At 44.8% G+C, this 21993-nt stretch overlaps 1 protein-coding gene across 4 annotated transcripts in view; it reads right to left on the reverse strand.

Moving 5' to 3' along the window:
- Window positions 1-21993, reverse strand: part of LOC134914279 (poly [ADP-ribose] polymerase tankyrase-1) — a 571272-nt gene that overhangs the window by 118721 nt on the left and 430558 nt on the right. For all 4 annotated transcript variants that reach the window (XM_063920036.1, XM_063920037.1, XM_063920035.1 and 1 more), the window contains 2 exons: window positions 14511-14676; window positions 13403-13622 (listed from right to left, as the gene is read on the reverse strand). In XM_063920036.1, the coding sequence (XP_063776106.1) occupies window positions 13403-13622; window positions 14511-14676 (386 nt within the window). The remainder of the gene's footprint in view (window positions 1-13402; window positions 13623-14510; window positions 14677-21993) is intronic.

Here is a 21993-nt window from a genome sequence, read left to right on the forward strand (position 1 = left end):
ATAATGTTCTAAATGTTTCTTTAGATAGTTGGAAGTCTCCTCCTGTCCCCATGGTGGCTCTACTAAATTTGCTGAATTTTTAAGTAGTTTACAGTGGATAGATGCTTGGAGAACTCTGCACCCTACGCTCCGCCAGTTTTTCTGCTTTTCCAGCAGGCATGGTTCTTTTTCTAGAAATGACCTGGTCCTAATTTCTCCTGCACTGCTGCCTAAACTCACGGATGTCCATTATGAGGCCCAGGCTATATCTGATCATTCACCTTTGTTGTTGTCACTTAATGTGGGAGTACCAGAGGGGACAGTCCTACTGGAAGCTACATCCTTCCTGGCTGGCCCAGTTGGGCGACTGTCATGATCTAGGGACACAGTGGGAGGGATACTTCGCCGATAATACCTGTTCGGCCCCGGTAACCATGGTCTGGGATTCATTTAAGGCTTTCTTACGAGGTACGTTTATTGAACGAATAGCAGCCCATAAAATGTCTTGCAGGGAAAAGTAGAGGGCCCTTGAAACTGACTTTAGGAACCTGGAGACTCAGTATTTGAAAGATGGTACTCCTGCACTTAAAACGCGCTGGCTCATAGCTCAGTCAGCTTGGTTAGCCCACTTATCAGATAAAAACTCACGTTCTCTTCTATTTCGTGCTATTAATATTTATATGCAAGCAGATAGACCTGGCAGCTTGCTGGCCCACTTAGTGCATTACGACCGTCCTGGGACCACTGTTACTCAAATGTCCGGTCATGATGGCACCCTTGTTGACGCCACGCCGGATATTGCGCAGTTATTTCTGTCTTCTGAAGATGATGTTTATAAGTCTCGGCTGGTATGCTCCGATGCAGACCTTTGTCTTTACTTGAGGAATATTGCTCTACCTACACTCTCCTCTGAGGCTTGTGATTTTTTAGAGGCATCTATGACGTTAGATGAGGTGACTGCAGCCATTGGCTTATCTCCAAACGGTAAGGCACCGGGTTGTGATGGGATCCCGACTGAAGGATGCAAAACCCACACGGATTTTTATGGCCCCAGGTTACTTTCCCTATATTTGGATATATTCGCTAACATCAATTTTCCCCTTCTATGTCTGAGGCTGTCATCATAGTGATACCGAAACCCGGCAAGGACCTTAGGTTTCCAGATTGCTATAGACCAATTTCCCTGATTCCCACCGAATTACGGTTTAACACAATTATAACCTCCATCATTCACCCAGACCAAACCGGTTTTATGCCTGGTATGTCCACTTCTATTAACCTGCATTGATTGCATACCATTCTACAGGCCCCACATGCCCTTCCCTCTGATTTGGTCGTGGTCTCTCTGGACGCAGCCAAGGCGTTTGACAGTGTTGAATGGTCTTATCTCTGGGAGGTCATGAACTGTATGGGCTTTGGGCCTAACTATTTACGGTGGACTAAATTGCTATACCAACAACAAAGTGCCAGGATCTCGGTAAACAGTTATGTTTCTTCCTCCTTTACATTATCCCGTGGTACTAGGCAGGGCTGACCCCTTTCCCCCATGTTGTTTGCCCTGGCCATTGAGCCTTTGGCCTGTCTAATTAGATCAGACCCGGTTATCAAGGGAATCTATACAGACCCTCGCACAGATAATAAGATTGCCCTTTATGCAGACAACCTGTTATTTTTTCAGGACTATGGCACGTCTATATATATATTGGTAGATGCTCAATTAGCTTAGTGATATCATTCAGGTGCTCGAAAGGGAGGGGTAATGTAGGTGTGAGGTGTGGTGCCTCTGGAATGGCTCAGCTGGATGGCTTCAGTGTGGCATACCTTTACATTCTATTAACACTTTTCACTTATTAATTTTTTAACACTATTTCTCTATTTTAATTACATTTCATGTTTGTATCACCCTATTATTATTACATTTTATTTATAGGGCGCCACAAGTGTTTCGCAGCGCCGTACAAAGGACAGTACAGGGAGACAAAACTTAGCATAACAGTAAATAAATAACAAAAATGGAGTGCAGGTAACAAAGAGCAACACAATTCTCAAAACATACAGTAATACAGCTTAGATGTAAGTAGCGAAGGAGTAATCATTGTACTACTTGGGGCTGGCGGCCATAGATAAAGATGAGCCTTTACCAGCAGGAGAAAAAGCAGGTAAAGATGGTCGCTGAGTGAAATGTGTCAAGAAGAGGGCTTAGACAAGAGGAAAGAGGGCTCTGCTCTGAAGAGCTAACAATCTAGTGGGGAGGGGCAACAGACAGATGACATGAGGTGCAAGCAAGCAGGTAGAAGCCTGATGGTGGTATGCGAGCAAAGCAGAGATGTCCAAGGCACGGGGCAGGGGGATGGAGGAGCAGCCTAAGGACTAGGTTATGCATTGGAGGGGTACGCTTTGATAAATAGGTGGGTTTTCAATGCCCGTTTGAAGCTTTGCAAGGTCGGGGAGAGTCTAATGGAGCGGGGGAGCGCATTCCACTGAAGGGGTGCAGCACGGGCAAAATCCTGAACTCGTGCATGGGAAGCAGTGATAGCTATAGCTTCGGCTTCCTAAATACTAATTTATTAACACTATAGTTTTTTCACTGGTATGCTACGTTGGGCTTTCTGGTGTTTTGGGGTGCCACACCCTGCACCTAGATATAGCGCTAGGGACCCCAAATATACAGAGACGCCTTGATGCGGCTTTGGGGCTTAACCACACATTTGCGCAAATATGTGTAACGAAGATCTCTGAATTCTATTATTATGTGGGATTTATATCTGGTTACTGTTATCATTCAGGGTGCTGGGGGAAACCAAATGCCTTTTTTTCTTGCTCAGAAATACCCCTCCCTTTCGAGCACCTGAATGATATAACTAAGCTAATTGAGCATCTACCAATATATATGTCTGTTGTGAGAGCCAGAGAGGTTCCTGCATTAGGAGGAGGTGCAGGCCCTGACATGCCACATGGAGCATTATGGGGTTGCTCCAAGGTGGGTAGCTCTTAGCTTAGACATACTGTAGTAAGGAGCCATTATCATGTGGCTCCTTGCTGGCTAATATTAGACCCAGATTGGGGTAATGGAGGTGTGGTGCCTCTGGACTGGCTGAGCTGGATGGCTTCAGTGCGGCATACCTTTACCTTCTATTAACACTTTTCACTTATTAATTTTTTAACACTATTTCTCTATTTTAATTACATTTCATGTTTGTATCACCCTCTCTATAGCTTTGGCTTCCTAAATACTAATTTATTAACACTATAGTTTTTTCACTGGTATGCTACGTTGGGCTTTCTGGCTTATGCTGGTGTTTTGGGGTGCCACACCCTGCACCTAGATATAGCGCTAGGGACCCCAAATATACAGAGACACCTTGATGCAGCTTTGGGGCTTTACCACACATTTGCGCAAATATGTGTAACGAAGATCTCTGAATTCTATTACTATGCCACGTCTATGCCTATTTTGTTGCAGGTGATTGAGGAATTTGGCTGTTATTCTGGTCTTCATATTAACTGGTCCCCCTCCTACTGTTCCTAAAATTTATTTGCCGCTTTGCTGGACAGCACAATTTAAGTACGTTGGTGTCCAAATTACAAATGACCCTTTTGACTTAATACCTTTGAACCTCGACCCGCTCATGCAACAAATTACGTGTAAATCCAAAACTTGGTGTAAGCTTCCGTTGACTGTGACTGGTAGGGTCAGCCTATCAAAATGTTGTTACTGCCTAAAATTTGGTATATTATTCTGCAATCCCGTTTATATCTTTCCAGTATTTTTTAGGAAATTGAACAGTATTTTATCATCTTTAATATGTGCTAATAAAAGACCCAGAGTACAGTTGAATACTCTCACCAGACTGCAATGTGATGGCAGATCGGCACTACCTAATTTTCAAATGTATTACTAAGCCGCTCAGTTGGCGCACCTTAGTGCTTGGGTGCAAGATGCTAGTGTCGACTCTCTACATTGGGTGTTTATCCAATGCTACTTTCCTGGCCTCTCTCCCACGCAGGTTTTATTGAGTGGGAAAATATCTCAGTTTTCTCCTCCTATTGCTTTTCAGGCTATGAAAATCTGGCAGGCCCTGAGGGTTCTTCTCAAGTTTGATAGCTTGGATCCAGACACTCCCCTCTGGCACTGTAGTTGGCTCCCTGAATTAAATACTCTTGCGGGGTGGGAGGTTTGGGCTCCTAGATCCATTGTTTCCATATCCCACCTATACACAGATGACACATTAAAATCTTTCCAGCAACTAAAAGACGAGTTCAATTTACCTAATTCATATTTCTATAGATATTTAAACTTTGGTATGCTCTACAGACTCAGTTCATGGAATCCCCCCCTACTATCCTCCCATTTCCCATTAAGACCTTTGCAAGTAAATTGGGTCGAGTTAAGGCGATTTCCCTCGCCTATGTATATCTCCTAGCTAAACTTCATACGGACCCTCTATCTCGTCTTCGTGAGAAATGGGAGGGAGATTTAAGCCCTATAGATGAGAACAACTGGGCTCTTGCCTTGGAGTACCTTGGTACGGTCACTACGTCCCTTAGATTCCAACAGATTCAGTTTTTTATTTTACATAGAACATACATGACACCAGTTCAGCTGGCTAAATTTGGGACTGGACATTCAGACGTCTGCCCTAAGTGTGGTGTTGATGTGGGTTCCTTCTGGCATCTCATGTGGGATTGTCCGTCGGTGCGTGTGTTTTGGTCTGGGATCAGGTTGATTCTGAAGGGAACAGGAATATCTGGGGACTTGCTCACCCCACAGTTTTGTCTTTTGGGGATGAGAGGTTCTGCTTTTGTGTCCAGATGGGAGAGCCTGTATGCTCGCGGTGCATGTGCCTTACCTTAGGTATGTCTTGCGAGACTATGGATGGCTCCTAATAGTCCTTTAATTTCTGCATTCAAGGCCCTGGTGAATGATACTCTATCAAAAGACCGCTACATCTATATGAAACATAATGCTACCTCTAAATTTTTAAAAATCTCGTCTCCGTGGCTACATAATCTCAATCTGAAGGTTCAGAATGAGGCTAGACAATGGGTCTAAATCTACTCTTTTCATTTCAACTGACGTCACAGAGGAGGGTCTTGTCTTTGGACTGACCAAGTAACTCTATTTGGATTCTGATGGTAAAAGCGGGGGAAAATAGGATTTTGGTACTTACCAGGTAAATCCTTTTCTTTGAATCCATAGGGGGCACTGGAGTACTCTAGGGATATGGACGGTTCCACAGGAACTAGGCACTGAATAGTTAAACTTTGACTATACCTCCCCTCCATATTCCAGAGTACCTCAGTGTTTTTTTACTGAGCCGAACTGGAGCTATAGAGGTTGACAATGGAGAAATACATATAACCAAAAACGGACAACAATAAAGTTGACACAAACGAAACTGACAACTAACAGTTGACACCAACCCGATAGAATTTATAATTTGAAACAGTCGGTAAGAGTGTGTTACCATAAAATTCCCTGCACTTACCACAACCAGGTAAACAACTGCTCTGGGTGGGCGTCCAGTGCCCCCTATGGATTCAAAGAAAAGGATTTACCTGGTAAGTACCAAAATCATATTTTCTTTTTCATCCACTAGGGGTCACTGGAGTACTCTAGGGACGTACCAAAGTTTTCCCCCCTGGGCGGGAGAGCTGTTTGGCACCTGTAACACTAGACGGCCAAAGCTAGATGCTGATGCCGCAAAAGTATCAAACCTGTAAAAGCGCACAAACATGTGCACTGAAGACCATGTAGCCGCACTGCAAAGCTGTGTCGTAGAACTCCACGACCAGCTGCCCATGACATTCCCGGAGAACGTGTGGAATGAGCTGTTACTGATGTAGGCGGCTGTAACCTAACATGAAGGTAAGCCTGACGTATGGTCAGTTTTATCCATCTGGATAAGGTCTGCTTAGAAGGTGGCCAACCCATCTTGGCCGCATCATAGAGAATAACAACGTATCCGTCTTAGGAACTGTAGACGTTCGGAATACATAAACTCGTAATGTGCGTACCACAACCAAAATTCCAGAATCTCCTGTTAACACAGGAACTACTATTGGATGATTGATGTGAAAAGAGGACCCTACTTTTGGCAGGAAAGCGGGATTCGTCTAAAATTCCGTTCTGTCATTATGAAACACTAAGTACGGTGGCTTGCATGACAGAGCACCCAAAACTGAAACCCGCCCTGCCGAAGCTAAGGCTAGGAGAGAAATTGTTTCCCAAGTGAGAAACTTAATATCCACTTGCTGTAAGGGTTCGAAACAAAAAGACTATAAGAAATCTAAACCCAGATTCAAGTCCCATGGCGCAGTAAGGTGGAGTGAAATGGAGGCTCTACTTTGAGGACACCCTGCATAAAGGTGTGTACCGACGGCAATAGAGCCAATCTTCTTTGAAAATAAATTGACGATGCAGATATCTGCACCTTTAGTGTGGATAAACGCCGACCTCCATCTAACCCCATCTGTAGACATAACAAAAGACGGGATAACTTGAAAGATGATGTCGGAAACTTCCGAACTTCACACCAACCTATATAGGTACGCCAAATTCTGTAATAATGAGCTGCCGTAACCGGCTTCCTAGCTCGTAACATGGTTGGTATAACCTATTCTTGAATGCCCTCTCTTTTTAAGAGGGCTGTCTCAACAGCCACTCCGTCAAACGCAGCCGCGCTAAATCGGAAAAAAAGAACGGACCCTGTTGTAACAGGTCCGGACGCAGTGGGAGCGGCCAAGGAACGTCCGCGAGTAGACCGCGGAGATCCGAAAACCAAGCTCTCCGAGGCCAATGAGGCGCCACTAGTATGACTGTGACGGACTCTCTTTTGATCCGTTTTAGCAACAAAGGGAGCAGCGGAAAACGGTGGAAACAGATACACGAGACTGTATGGCCACTTGATTGTGAGAGCATCCACCGCCTTTGGATCTCTCGTTCTGGACACGTACTGGGGCGTTTGATAATTGTGGCGAGATGCCATCAGGTCCACTTGCGGGTAACCCTACTTCTGGATCAGCATGTGAAACACTTCTGGATTTAATGCACATCCTGGATAAAAATCCTGGCAGCTGAGATAATCCGCCTCCCAGTTGTCCACTCCCAGAATGAATACTGCCGACAAAATCACCTCGGCCCAATTGAGGACTCAAGCTACTTCCCGCATTGCCATGCGGCTTTTCGTTCCTCCTTGTTTGTTGATGTATGCGACCACCGTCGCATTGTCTGACTGCACCTGAACAGCCTGAGCCTGCAGCATGTGCACTGCTTGTCGTAGCGCATTGTAAATTGCCCAGAGTTCCAGGACATTTATAGACAGCAATCTTTCGTGATCCGCCCAGAGACCCTGGAGCTGAAAATTTTGAACTACAGCTCCCCAACCTTTGAGACTCGCGTCCGCCGTGAGAATTATCCAATTCCAGGCGCCGAACCGTTTCCCTGCGGTTAGATTCTGTACTTTGAGCCACCAGAGTAGAGACACCCTGGCCCTTGGAGACCACCTCACCCTGCGGTGAATCTGCAGAAGCGAGCCCGACCATTGTTTTTGGCATGCATTGCAGGCAGACACTGTACTCGTTAGGCCACAGCCAACCATTGCGAGCACATCCAGGACGTGAGTGAAGTCTTCCGAACTGAAGCGCTTCAAAAGCCGCCACCATTGTGTCTAATAGGCGAATGTACAAATGAACCGAGACTGTGCAAGGCTTGAGCACTAATTGTACCAGATGACGAATGACCTGTACTTCTGTTCGGGTAGGTAAATTCTTTGATTTACCGTATCGAGAATCATACCTAGGAATTGAAATCGTTGAGACGGAATCATTCTGGAATTCGCGTAGACAATGGTAGGAAATCAGATTTCCCCCCCCACTCGGTCTGCGATCTATTCTCGTTTGGAACGTAGCCAAAGTAGACGTTGTGCACCACTAGCGAAGCTGAGACGCAAGAACCAACTGCCAACTTCACAGAAGCTGTAGGCAGCAAGAAGTGTAAGGTGGTCTTTATTTAGGGCAAACCTGAACTGGAGCACCCTGCCACTACAGCCTTGTTACCTCAAACCCTTACCAAAGCAGGGCGAAGCAACAGCCCTACTGCTGTGTAGGGTACACTCCGATAGGTAGTTAAACGCCCAATAATTGCAATTGTCTCTCATTGGAAATTGTTCAGCCTTCGCTGAGAACCTGATGTACTGGCCTGGTGCTATGAGGGCTGGCGGCGAATCGACCGCAACAATCTAGCTGAAACAGTAAATTTTTCCCTCTCAGGCAGTACATGCGCCCGCATTCCCCCCAAAGAGGACCGGTAAGGGTCTGTCTGCGCAGTCGAATTTGTCCGACACACTGTGTGATCGACTCTGCAGCGAAGGTGCTTGTTTGATTATGCATTAGACTTAGTGATCATGTACCCCGACCAGTAAGTACACCACGGAAGTAATCGGTGTATAAACCTGCATTACCGTGCATGTGTTTCCAGCAATAGTGAATCTTCCTGTAGAGACATGCTGTCAAAAACAATTAATAAATTAAATTCCTAACAACCCCCCGCTCCCCCAGAGTCTGAGTGTTGTATGGCAGCAACCTCCAGCAAAGACCCAGGAAGTAACGTAAAAAATGGTGTCCTACCATGTTTTTTTTTTTTTTTTATTATTATTATATATATATATATTACACCTGTTAAACCAGGATCTGAACCAGTGTCCATGCAATCACAATGTTCACTGTGGGCGGGAAGCCTAACCACTTGGCTACAGAGCCACCTGTAAAAATAATAAGCAAAAGCTGCTGTTTAAACATCAACTCTGGTGATGAAATGGTTGCTGTAGTGACTTGCAATCCAGATGGTACCTGAACCCACAATCCCTGGTTTAGGAGGGCAGTGTCCTATCCATTAGGCCACTGGGGATCTGGGGAGGTATGGCCTGAACTCACAATGTTTGCAGTGCTCAACAGATACTGTTTAATAAGCACTGTGCTGACCAATTGCGCCACTGTAGTCTTGCCAAAATAGATTTTTAATGTCAGCATATATATATATATATATATATATATATATATATATACACATACACACACACATATATACACATATACAACCATGTATATTCACACATACTCAGACCTTATAAATATATATATATATTTCATATATGCATACATACACATATATATTATATACCCATATACATATATCCAGATATATCCTGATTCAGAAGTATAATAATTCTTAGAAGTCTGAAACTAAATGTGACCACTCACAGGCTTAAAAACCTGAGAAGTCTGCTGCTTAACCGCAGCTTAGTTAATGGGTCCCGAATCCAGTGTGGTGTGGCTGTAGATTTAAAAATACCTACAGCACCTTGTATTCCCAGGTGGCTAACCAGGCCCAACACTGCTCAGCTTCCAAGATCAGATGAGATCGGGCGTATCCAATTGTGGTGTGGCTAAGTGAATTAAGCAAATCTGCTGCAGGTGAGCCTGAACTCACAATGCTTGCAGTGCTCCACAGATACTGTTTTATAATCACCATGTGCGCGACTCAGTAAATAGCACTAAGGTGTCTTTACAAATATATATCTGGCCAAGTGCAGTACACGTCAGCAATATGCCTGGTTCCAAATTCCCCTTAACACCCCTGCGCCTTCAATGGAGGAGAGATGTAATACAGGAAATTCTGGAAAAACAACAGGAAAAATGGTTAAATATGCAGACTTATAATTATGTAAGCAGATTTAATAAACATACTATGTTGCATTCAAACCTGCACATATATGAGCAACATGTATCCTGTTTAACAAAGACTTAATAGCCTATTGTAATACATATGCAGCGCTGCTGTATTCTAGTAAACATACTTCTTTTATCAACAAGAGTTGAATCATGAGATTTTATCCAGTGACCCGGACATTTCTGTGTGCAGGGAACATCACTGTGGCATCAAAGTTACTCACATTTGTGTGTCCCCCCCCCGTGCTCCGTGTATCGTTCGCCATACACGGAGCCGGGCTATGGTGGAGAGGGAGCTGGAAGTGGCATCGAGGGACGGGGAGCGCGCTGCATAGAGCCGTGGAGCGGCCTATGCATAAATCAACGTGGCCGGCGCGGCTCAGAGCGGCGGGGGACACAGCATAAACAGCGGCGCTGGAAGCGGCGGCGGGCGGCTGAAGGCAGCGGCCGGCGGCCACACACACACAGTATCCCACACAGCAGGGCGGCAGCGTGAGCTGACCGCCCCGTTCAACATACCTGGACCCTGTGGTGAGGGCAATGACGGGGCTTCTCTGTAAGCACTGTCAGCCTTTTACTGCAGGTGACCTGCACGTGGTAGTGAGGGAGCTCTTCTAGAGAGGTCCGACACCCACAGCTGCTTCAGCAGCTTTCCTATCCCAGACCCTCGCCTTCTTAAAAGGGGGAAAGGGATTCCAAAAAAAAAAATAATCAAAAAATTCAGTCATTGTGGATCAACTTCCACAAGCCTAGTCTCGGTGAGCACCGAAAAAACACTGAGGTACTCTGGAATATGGAGGGGAGGGTATAGTCAAAGTTTAACTATTCAGTGCCTAGTTCCTGTGGAACCGTCCATATCCCTAGAGTACTCCAGTGACCCCTAGTGGATGAAAAAGAAAAGGGGTTTGGGAGGGAAGCCCTCAGGAAAGCAGTCTTTGCCTAAAGTTACAATTTTCTAGACGTTAAATGACGGAGTTAAAAAAAAAGTACATGTCTGGAAAGGGACATACTTGACTGGCAGCTAAACTGCGTAGAAACGGTCTAGAAGTCGCTAGCAAATTCAGTCATTTCCTGGATTTGAAAGTTACCCTACTGTGGACAGCTCTCCAAGCTCTTCAGTAGCAGGCCAAATCTTCTGATCATCTAGCCTGGACTTACTGCACTAATGGCTCCTGCAAAGAAGTCTGAGTACTGTTCCAGTAAGTTGGTTTGCAATTTGCCATGGCCTGCTCCATGCAAAACAGTGCTTTCTGTGTTCAGAAGCACTTCTATGTACAAAATCCAGTGCAACCATGGCTATATAATCCAAACATGATGTGGAAAGTATTAAAAACATGGAAGGAGCTCATGGGTTAATGATTCAGATACTGTCTGGATGCAATTAAGTCCGAGCTGGCCGGAGGTGCAGGTCCCTGGCCGAACTGGGATGTTTTTTTTAAAGTGGTGATCATTTACAAGGTATGGTTTTGCCTTGCAAATGTTTGCAAGGCAACTCGGTCTTCATTACATCTGTCCCTCCTCCAAGCGACAAACCCTAACCCTCCCGTCGCCCTAGTGACAAAGCCCAACAGTTCCCCCGTAGTGCCTAACAGTTCCCCTTAGTACAGTCCCCCTTAGTGCCCAACTCTCCAACTAGTGCCTAACTCTAACAGTCCCTTCTAGCAGCATAACCCTCCCCAAACCCCCAACTCTCCACCAAGTGCCTAACACGAACCCTAAAAATCCTGAAAAACCTTTTGATTAAGTCAGCCTACTGACTTATGTACTGTCTATCTACCATCCGGATAACGTTTTTCCTGTTGCAGGCATAAATCACACATTAGAAGAATGGTGCTCTATTGGCACCATGCATGTGACTTAAAAAACAACGATTTTAGAATTTAACTCTCTAAATTTGACTTTTCTACCGCTAAAATTAGTGCAACAAGTGACACATCAATAGCTCACATACAGTATGTGCATGCTAAGATGAGTGGAGAAGGAGACTGGGCAGGTAATTCAACTAAGATCTACCGGAAGTCGCTTAATAGGATGTGAGATTGGTGAAAAACTACAGCCACAGGACCCAGGCTCACCATTCAGTACACACCTATCCTAACAGATTAGCTCTCCAGGATGGTTCCAGATAAGGGTTGAAAAGTCCATGGCTGTGGAGTCCATAAACAAAACCTTCCAATTATTTACTATTTTACTACTGTAAGTCTTCAACTCCTTCTTAAATGGTTTATGTATATTTTACATGCATTCTATCTATATTACAATTTTAACTTTATGTTTATTAAAACAGTACAATACATGTACTAGTATAGGTCCTGATATAGAAGAACAATACATGTAAACTATGACAGCATTATTGCTCGATTATACTGCAGTGCAGTGGGTCCATTGCAGTCTAGTAGTGGGTGACTGTGACAGCATGGGGTGATTATAATGGCATAATGTATTAACCATACTAGTCTCTGGACAGAAATAGTCCTTAGCATGTTGAGATGAATAATTTAGTTACTCCCAAAAATGTACAGTGGTCGAGTATATGACAGAAGAGTAAATCACTACCAAACCTAGGGGTGTGTAAGCAGTGCTGTTGCCCTGGGGGCAGCATAGATGCTGACCTATGGCACCTACATTTAGCTTGTAGGGTGCCTGGAGCACTGCTGCAGAGCCACCAGACATGCATTCTATAGTCTGTAGAGTCACCAGAAGCATCCTAGTGCTGGTGGCCATGCCCCATTGAGTGACTTCATGACATCATAGGTTTGCATTTAGCATTTCTTCTCTGTAAGATGATGATCAAGCTCATATGTTCATAGATACATAAAACTTATGCGGAGGAGTGCTTGAGAAATTATTAAGAGTCAAAAACCCTGTACATGCATTATTGCAATAAATGATATTTATATAAAAATAGGAGGGGCTCTTCTCTGATAACAGATCAGCGACTCTAACCAAAGTGCTACACCGACAATCAGCAAGGAAAGGGATTAGGGATGACTGTTTTTTACTAACTAACAAAGGCAAAACAATGGAGGAAAGCAAAACACACAACAGTACCATCAGCATAGGTCCTAGGTTAACCTGTAATACTGTAATACCGCTCAGCGCCCAAGGTCTTGAGTGATTCGCCTGCATTAACAGTTTTTTTCATTCAAAAAGAGCATCTTCTCTGCACAAAAAAACACTACTGGAAGAGACATACTGTAGGTGTATTGCTAGCGCACGCAGACCACTGGGATTTGTGACGTTTGTACATCTGAGCGCGACTGAATCTGTAGCGATACAAAAAGGGCTCAGATTCAAACAGCTACAACTTTGTATGTACGTAAAACCAATTCCTATGTGGTTAAAGTTGCAGCCTAGCATCTATAGTGTACTGTGAGAGGCTCTACACTGCAGCTGTGGTGCAACAAAGATGTAACATTATGTTCCGTATGGCGCAAAGGGTGTATGAGGACACATACGTGTGTTTTAATGTTGTGCACCCTTTTACTTCAGCCCATATAGAATAAATATTGCCTGAGTAGTCAGCGTATAAATATGCCTCTTATGTAGAAGCCTCAGAGACAAGATCTCATTTAAAGACTTGCTGAGAGATCTGGCCAATATGTGGGCCAGTGAACAAATGATGTCAAAGACAAACGTGACACAATAACAAAGACATACAGATGTATGAAACCAGATGTATGCAGATTCTTACCAGCTAGATGCAGGGGTGTGGAGTTTCTCCCCTGGGTGTCCCTGCAGTTGATGTTTTCTTGCGTACAAAGCTTCTGCACTCTGGCTAAACAGCCTTTTTTTGCTGCGTCCAGCAAAGCTGCATCTCCTCGTAGCAAATCTTGAATGTCTGTGTCTCCATCTTTTACCAGATCTAAAGGTGTATTCCCATCCCTGTTTTTCTTTGTTGGATCAGCCCCATGCTGGGCAATAACACAAAAAAATTAGAGAAAAAGCTTCTATATTAAAAAGTTAAATGAGCTTTACACCTATAAAACATATTGTATATTGACTTTAAAATGTCCGCTGGGCCACTCCTCTACTTAAGGCATGTAAGTTCTTGTGACCATAGTCTGCAGAGAAGGAAAGGCCAGTAAGGTCCAGGTGTACAGTGATAATTTACGTTTGTCATTTCAGCACTTGCTGTACTTACATTTAAAGGTCCACTAAAAATCTAAGAAATGTGCAATCTGCATAATGAGTGCCTGCATTACAGGTAAACTCTGGGGCAGACAGTAGAGACCAGGTCATAAAACATATTTTACAAAACACAATTACAACATTCTGGTTTTCATAACCCCTTCGTATGGTAAGTACACTACATATAACTGAGTGCCGTATACAGATACTTTTGTGAGATACTTTTTAAAACTGCTTGTTCCAATATGCTACCAAAAGAAACTGGACTAAACTAAAATCATAAACAAAACACTATACTACTATAAAATCTATCAGGCACCCTACAAAAGTTAATGGGGAAATGTGCAAATTTGCAAATGTGAAAAATGGTCATGTTACGGACCATAACATGTTTTATAAATTGTAAGAATATGCCAATTTTTAGCCTTTAATAAGAAATAAATATTGCCCCTCAAAACAGTCTGAAAAGAAAATGCAAAAGCATGCGGCATTTCCTGCCATTACAGGGGTACAAAGTGTAGTATATGGTTCCAATAACCTCTCAGAGTCTTGTTTTTTTTGCATTTGTAATGATTTTCCACAGATATCAGTGGAAGAAATAATAAAACACGTAAAAAGCTATGGCAAATGAAGTGTAACAGAAGCCTCAATAAAATATTTTACGGTCTTACCTTCAGTAGTAGTTTGCAAATCTCATATTTTCCTTTAGCAGCTGCTTCATGTAGTGGAGTAAATTTCCAGAGATCTGCAACGTTCACAGAAGCCCCATGTCTCACCAATAACTCTGCTACTTCGTAGTGTCCATAGGAACAGGCATTGTGCAGGGGAACTAAGCCACTGTCCAATTAAATAAAACACTTAGTGACGGCAGTAACGGGTTACTTGCAATCAAACACAATAAAAAGTAATGCCGCAAGTGGGTTTTCTTTGCTTCTTAAAAGGACATCTCTCCAACCATGCATATGTACTACATTGCTTATGTTCATCATAATAAAGTGCTAAGGAGAATGCAGGTGCTACATAAATAAACCTTGATGACCCCTTCATGAAGTCTGCATAGACGAAATGCGTTGGTCATTCCCTATTGACCTCCTGCATTACAGATAAGCTACCTCTAGATTCCTCTTTAGGTTGTTTAATTTTTTTTATTTTATAATTTTTACATTTCTCTATCGTCCTAGTGGATGCTGGGGTTCCTGAAAGGACCATGGGGAATAGCGGCTCCGCAGGAGACAGGGCACAAAAAGTAAAGCTTTATGATCAGGTGGTGTGCACTGGCTCCTCCCCCTATGACCCTCCTCCAAGCCTCAGTTAGGTTTTTGTGCCCGTCCGAGAAGGGTGCAATCTAGGTGGCTCTCCTAAAGAGCTGCTTAGAAAAGTTTAGCTTAGGTTTTTTATTTTACAGTGAGTCCTGCTGGCAACAGGATCACTGCAACGAGGGACTTAGGGGAGAAGAAGTGAACTCACCTGCGTGCAGGATGGATTGGCTTCTTTGGCTACTGGACATTAGCTCCAGAGGGACGATCACAGGTACAGCCTGGATGGTCACCGGAGCCTCGCCGCCGGCCCCCTTGCAGATGCTGAAAAGAGAAGAAGGTCCAGAATCGGCGGCAGAAGACTCCTCAGTCTTCTTAAGGTAGCGCACAGCACTGCAGCTGTGCGCCATTGCTCTCAGCACACTTCACACGGCAGTCACTGAGGGTGCAGGGCGCTGGGGGGGGGCGCCCTGGGAAGCAATGTAAACCTATTTTTTGGCATAAAATACCTCACATATAGCCTCCGGGGGCTATATGGAGATATTTAACCCCTGCCAGAATCCGTTAAAGAGCGGGAGACGAGCCCGCCGAAAAAGGGACGGGGCCTATCTCCTCAGCACACAGCGCCATTTTCCTCACACAGCTCCGCTGGTCAGGAAGGCTCCCAGGCTCTCCCCTGCACTGCACTACAGAAACAGGGTAAAACAAGAGAGGGGGGGCAAAATTGTGGCAAAATTATATATATTAAAGCAGCTATATAGGGAGCACTTATTATAAGGCTATCCCTGTCATATATAGCGCTTTTGGTGTGTGCTGGCAAACTCTCCCTCTGTCTCCCCAAAGGGCTAGTGGGGTCCTGTCTTCTTTAAGAGCATTCCCTGTGTGTCTGCTGTGTGTCGGTACGTGTGTGTCGACATGTATGAGGACGATATTGGTGTGGAGGCGGAGCAATTGCCAAATATGGGGATGTCACCCCCTAGGGAGTCGACACCAGAATGGATGGCTTTATTTATGGAATTACGGGATAGGGTCAACACGCTAAAGCAGTCGTTTGACGACATGAGACGGCCGGACAATCAATCAGCACCTGTCCAGGCGCCTCAAACACCGTCAGGGGCTGTAAAACGCCCGTTACCTCAGTCGGTCGACACGGACCCAGTCACAGGCACTGATTCCAGTGGCGACGGTGACGAATCAACCGTATTTTCCAGTAGGGCCACACGTTATATGATTTTGGCAATGAAGGAGGCGTTACATATTGCTGATACTACAGGTACCACAAAACAGGGTATTATGTGGGGTGTGAAAAAACTACCTATTAGTTTTTCCTGAATCAGATGAATTAAATGAGGTGTGTGATGAAGCGTGGGTTGCCCCCGATAAAAAACTGCTAATTTCAAAGAAGTTATTGGCTTTATACCCTTTCCCGCCAGAGGTTAGGGCGCGCTGGGAAACACCTCCTAGGGTGGACAAGGCGCTCACACGCTTATCAAAACAAGTGGCGTTACCCTCTCCTGAGACGGCCGCACTTAAAAATCCAGCAGATAGGAGGATGGAAAATATCCAAAAAAGTATATACACACATACAGGTGTTATACTACGACCAGCTATAGCGACAGCCTGGATGTGCAGTGCTGGGGTAGCTTGGTCAGAGTCCCTGATTGAAAATATTGATACCCTGGATAGGGACAATGTTTTACTGTCTTTATAGCAAATAAAGGATGCGTTTCTTTATATGCGTGATGCACAGAGGGATATTTGCACACTGGCATCACGGGTAAGTGCTATGTCCATTTCGGCCAGAAGAAGTTTATGGACGCGACAGTGGTCAGGTGATGCGGACTCAAAACGGCATATGGAAGTTTTGCCGTATAAAGGGGAGGAGTTATTTGGTGTTGGTCTATCGGATTTGGTGGCCACGGCTACAGCCGGGAAATCCACCTTTTTACCTCAAGTCACTCCCCAACAGAAAAAGACACCGACTTTTGAGCCGCAGCCCTTTCGTTCCTTTAAAAACAAGAGAGCAAAGGGATATTCATATCTGCCACGAGGCAGAGGAAAGGGGAAGAGACTGCAACAGGCAGCTCCTTCCCAGGAACAGAAGCCCTCCCCCGCTTCTACAAAAGCCTCAGCATGACGCTGGGGCTTCTCAAGCGGACTCGGGGGCGGTGGGGGGTCGTCTCAAGAATTTCAGCGCGCAGTGGGCTCACTCGCAGGTGGATCCCTGGATCCTGCAGATAATATCTCAGGGTTACAGGTTGGAACTAGAGACGTCTCCACCTCGCCGTTTCCTGAAGTCTGCTTTACCAACGTCCCCCTCCGACAGGGTGACGGTCTTGGAAGCCATTCACAAGCTGTACTCTCAGCAGGTGATAGTCAAGGTACCCCTTTTACAACAAGGAAAGGGGTATTATTCCACTCTATTTGTGGTACCGAAGCCGGATGGCTCGGTAAGACCTTTTCTAAATCTGAAATCCTTGAACCTGTACATAAAAAAGTTCAAGTTCAAGATGGAGTCACTCAGAGCGGTGATAGCGAACCTGGAAGAAGGGGACTTTATGGTATCCTTGGACATCAAGGATGCGTATCTCCACGTTCCAATTTACCCCTCACACCAGGGGTACCTCAGGTTCGTCGTACAGAACTGTCACTATCAGTTTCAGACGCTGCCGTTTGGATTGTCCACGGCACCTCGGGTCTTTACCAAGGTAATGGCCGAGATGATGATTCTTCTTCGAAGAAAAGGCGTATTAATTATCCCATACTTGGACGATCTCCTAATAAGGGCAAGGTCCAGAGAACAGCTAGAGATGGGACTAGCACTGTCTCAAGAAGTGCTAAAGCAGCACGGGTGGATTCTAAATATTCCAAAATCCCAGTTAATTCCGACAACACGTCTGCTGTTCTTAGGGATGATTCTGGACACGGTTCAGAAAAAGGTTTTTCTCCCGGAGGAAAAAGCCAAGGAGTTATCCGAACTTGTCAGGAACCTCCTAAAACCAGGAAAGGTGTCTGTACATCAATGCACAAGAATCCTGGGAAAAATGGTGGCTTCTTACGAAGCAATTCCATTCGGCAGATTCCACGCAAGAGTTTTACAGAGGGATCTGCTGGACAAATGGTCAGGGTCGCATCTTCAGATGCACCAGCGGATAACCCTGTCTCCAAGGACAAGGGTATCTCTTCTGTGGTGGTTGTAGAGTGCTCATCTATTGGAGGGCCGCAGATTCGGCATACAGGATTGGATCCTGGTGACCACGGACGCCAGCCTGAGAGGCTGGGGAGCAGTCACACAAGGAAGAAACTTCCAGGGCGTGTGGTCGAGCCTGGAAACGTCTCTTCACATAAACATTCTGGAACTAAGAGCAATCTACAATGCTCTAAGCCAGGCAGAACCTCTGCTTCAAGGAAAACCGGTGTTGATCCAGTCGGACAACATCACGGCAGTCGCCCATGTAAACAGACAGGGCGGCACAAGAAGCAGGAGTGCAATGGCAGAAGCTGCAAGGATTCTTCGCTGGGCGGAGAATCATGTGATAGCACTGTCAGCAGTGTTCATCCCGGGAGTGGACAACTGGGAAGCAGACTTCCTCAGCAGACACGACCTTCACCCGGGAGAGTGGGGACTTCATCCAGAAGTTTTCCACATGCTTGTAACCCGTTGGGAAAGACCAATGGTGGACATGATGGCGTCTCGCCTCAACAAAAAACTGGACAGGTATTGCGCCAGGTCAAGAGATCCGCAGGCAATAGCTGTGGATGCGCTGGTAACGCCTTGGGTGTACCAGTCGGTGTATGTGTTTCCTCCTCTGCCTCTCATACCAAAAGTATTGAGAATTATACGGCAAAGAGGCGTAAGAACGATACTAGTGGCTCCGGATTGGCCAAGAAGGACTTGGTACCCGGAACTTCAAGAGATGATCACGGAGGATCCGTGGCCTCTACCTCTGAGAAGGGACCTGCTTCAGCAGGGTCCCTGTCTGTTTCAAGACTTACCGCGGCTGCGTTTGACGGCATGGCGGTTGAACGCCGGATCCTAAAGGGAAAAGGCATTCCGGAAGAAGTCATTCCTACCTTGATTAAAGCAAGGAAGGAAGTAACCGCGCAACATTATCACCGCATTTGGCGAAAATATGTTGCGTGGTGCGAGGATCGGAGTGCTCCGACGGAGGAATTTCAACTGGGTCGATTCCTACATTTCCTGCAATCAGGATTGTCTATGGGTCTCAAATTGGGATCTATTAAGGTTCAAATTTCGGCCCTGTCGATTTTCTTCCAGAAAGAATTGGCTTCAGTTCCTGAAGTCCAGACCTTTGTTAAGGGAGTACTGCATATACAGCCCCCTGTGGTGCCTCCAGTGGCACCGTGGGATCTCAATGTTGTTTTGGACTTTCTCAAATCTCATTGGTTTGAACCACTAAAAAAATGTGGATTTGAAATATCTCACATGGAAAGTGACCATGCTACTAGCCCTGGCTTCGGCCAGGAGAGTGTCAGAACTGGCAGCTTTATCTTACAAAAGCCCATATCTGATTTTCCATTCGGACAGGGCAGAACTGCGGACTCGTCCGCATTTTCTCCCTAAGGTGGTGTCAGCATTTCATCTGAACCAGCCTATTGTAGTGCCTGCGGCTACAAGCGACTTGGAGGACTCCAAGTTGTTGGACGTTGTCAGAGCTTTAAAAATATACATTTCAAGGACAGCTGGAGTCAGGAAATCTGACTCACTGTTTATACTATATGCTCCCAACAAGTTGGGCGCTCCTGCGTCTAAGCAGACTATTGCGCGCTGGATTTGTAGTACGATTCAGCTTGCACATTCTGTGGCAGGCCTGCCACAGCCAAAATCGGTAAATGCCCACTCCACAAGGAAGGTGGGTTCTTCTTGGGCGGCTGCCCGAGGGGTCTCGGCATTACAACTCTGCCGAGCGGCTACGTGGTCGGGGGAGAACACGTTTGTAAAATTCTACAAATTTGATACCCTGGCTAAGGAGGACCTGGAGTTCTCTCATTCGGTGCTGCAGAGTCATCCGCACTCTCCCGCCCGTTTGGGAGCTTTGGTATAATCCCCATGGTCCTTTCAGGAACCCCAGCATCCACTAGGACGATAGAGAAAATAAGAATTTACTTACCGATAATTCTATTTCTCGGAGTCCGTAGTGGATGCTGGGCGCCCATCCCAAGTGCGGATTGTCTGCAATAATTGTACATAGTTATTGTTACCTAAATCGGGTTATTGTTGTAGGGAGCCATCTTTCAGAGGCTCCTCTGTTATCATACTGTTAACTGGGTTTAGATCACAGGTTGTACGGTGTGATTGGTGTGGCTGGTATGAGTCTTACCCGGGATTCATAAATCCTTCCTTATTGTGTACGCTCGTCCGGGCACAGTATCCTAACTGAGGCTTGGAGGAGGGTCATAGGGGGAGGAGCCAGTGCACACCACCTGATCATAAAGCTTTACTTTTTGTGCCCTGTCTCCTGCGGAGCCGCTATTCCCCATGGTCCTTTCAGGAACCCCAGCATCCACTACGGACTCCGAGAAATAGAATTATCAGTAAGTAAATTCTTATTTTTTATGTACATATTTACAGTATATACATATTTTTAAATATCTACATGTAAAATCCTTGTCCTCCCATTTTTATATATCCAGCTTTTGCAAAAATAAAATGTTATAATTTTACTTGGGCTATCTGATCCACTTTTAACCTATTTTCTATGACCTCAATATTTTCTTGCTATAAACTTGACACATCCAGTCGCTGGTACCTCTCTTCACCTGTTTTATGTTCCATTTACACAGTAGCTTGGCATTGCTTGTACATTTAGAGGTTAGCAGACGCCCTTAACTTTAGGGAGTACCTACCCAATAGACTAATTTTGATAACCCATACTGTTGCTAGAAGACACCTCACAAGTGGCACTGAACCCCCTCCATATAGCTACATAAATAAAAGTTCATAAAATTAAGGAAGGTAACTGAAGTCCTCCCCCCGAGAAAAAAAAATATATATATATTTTTGAAGGTGTGCTTTTCCCATTTGTCAGACAGTTTCAATGCAATCCCTGACAATATAAATAGGAACGTTAAACCTGTAAAAGATTTTGCTAGGTCACATCAACTACCACATTTGCTGTGCATTCTCCTATATAGGGCTAATTATTACAGCTGTGCGGGTTCGAATTTACCCAGATCTCAAAACAGCATCTTATTGGCTCTCGGACGTCACATGTTTTGGATAGCCAATAAGAAATAATCTGGAGTTAAGAAACAAGTAAATCCAAACCCGCACATCTCTACTAATTATGGTGGAGCTAGATATCCATTAGACTCCTGTGATATAAATAAACTGCTGTGTTTTCAAAGCAGTAAAGAGAAGAGCCAGCTCACAACAGTAATAGAAAACACTGATTAAAATATAATGGACAAAACGCACTTAATAGCTAACAGACAGGAGGTTACAATAATAGGTTGCAAGGGACAGTTATCTCTGCAGGTATAAATGCGTACTAATTTATTAATTTAATATGCATCCATGCACTTTCCTTAAGTAGAACATAGTGAAAATACAAAAGGCATTTTAGTTCAAGTCATCTGAGTTATATACGAGTGAAGAGACATTCAAAATCATATATTTGTAATAAACCAATTGTTAGAATTGGGGAATATTAAACTAAGATATTGTACAAGCTTTGTATATGATAAGGGAGATGGCATGTCGACTGAAAAGGATGCAGAAGGCTAGGTGAAGAGGTAGGTTTAGCAAAGAGGCTAGAGAAGAGCAGAGGACCAGCAAGTGCAATTAGTACAGTATAAAGGTAAATGCGGCCAGAGATCCATGACTAAACACAGAGGTGTATATTCAATTGAAGTTGGATCTATTCCGACATTCATT

This window comes from Pseudophryne corroboree, chromosome 1 (assembly GCF_028390025.1).
Source record: "Pseudophryne corroboree isolate aPseCor3 chromosome 1, aPseCor3.hap2, whole genome shotgun sequence".
Lineage (NCBI taxonomy): Eukaryota > Metazoa > Chordata > Amphibia > Anura > Myobatrachidae > Pseudophryne > Pseudophryne corroboree.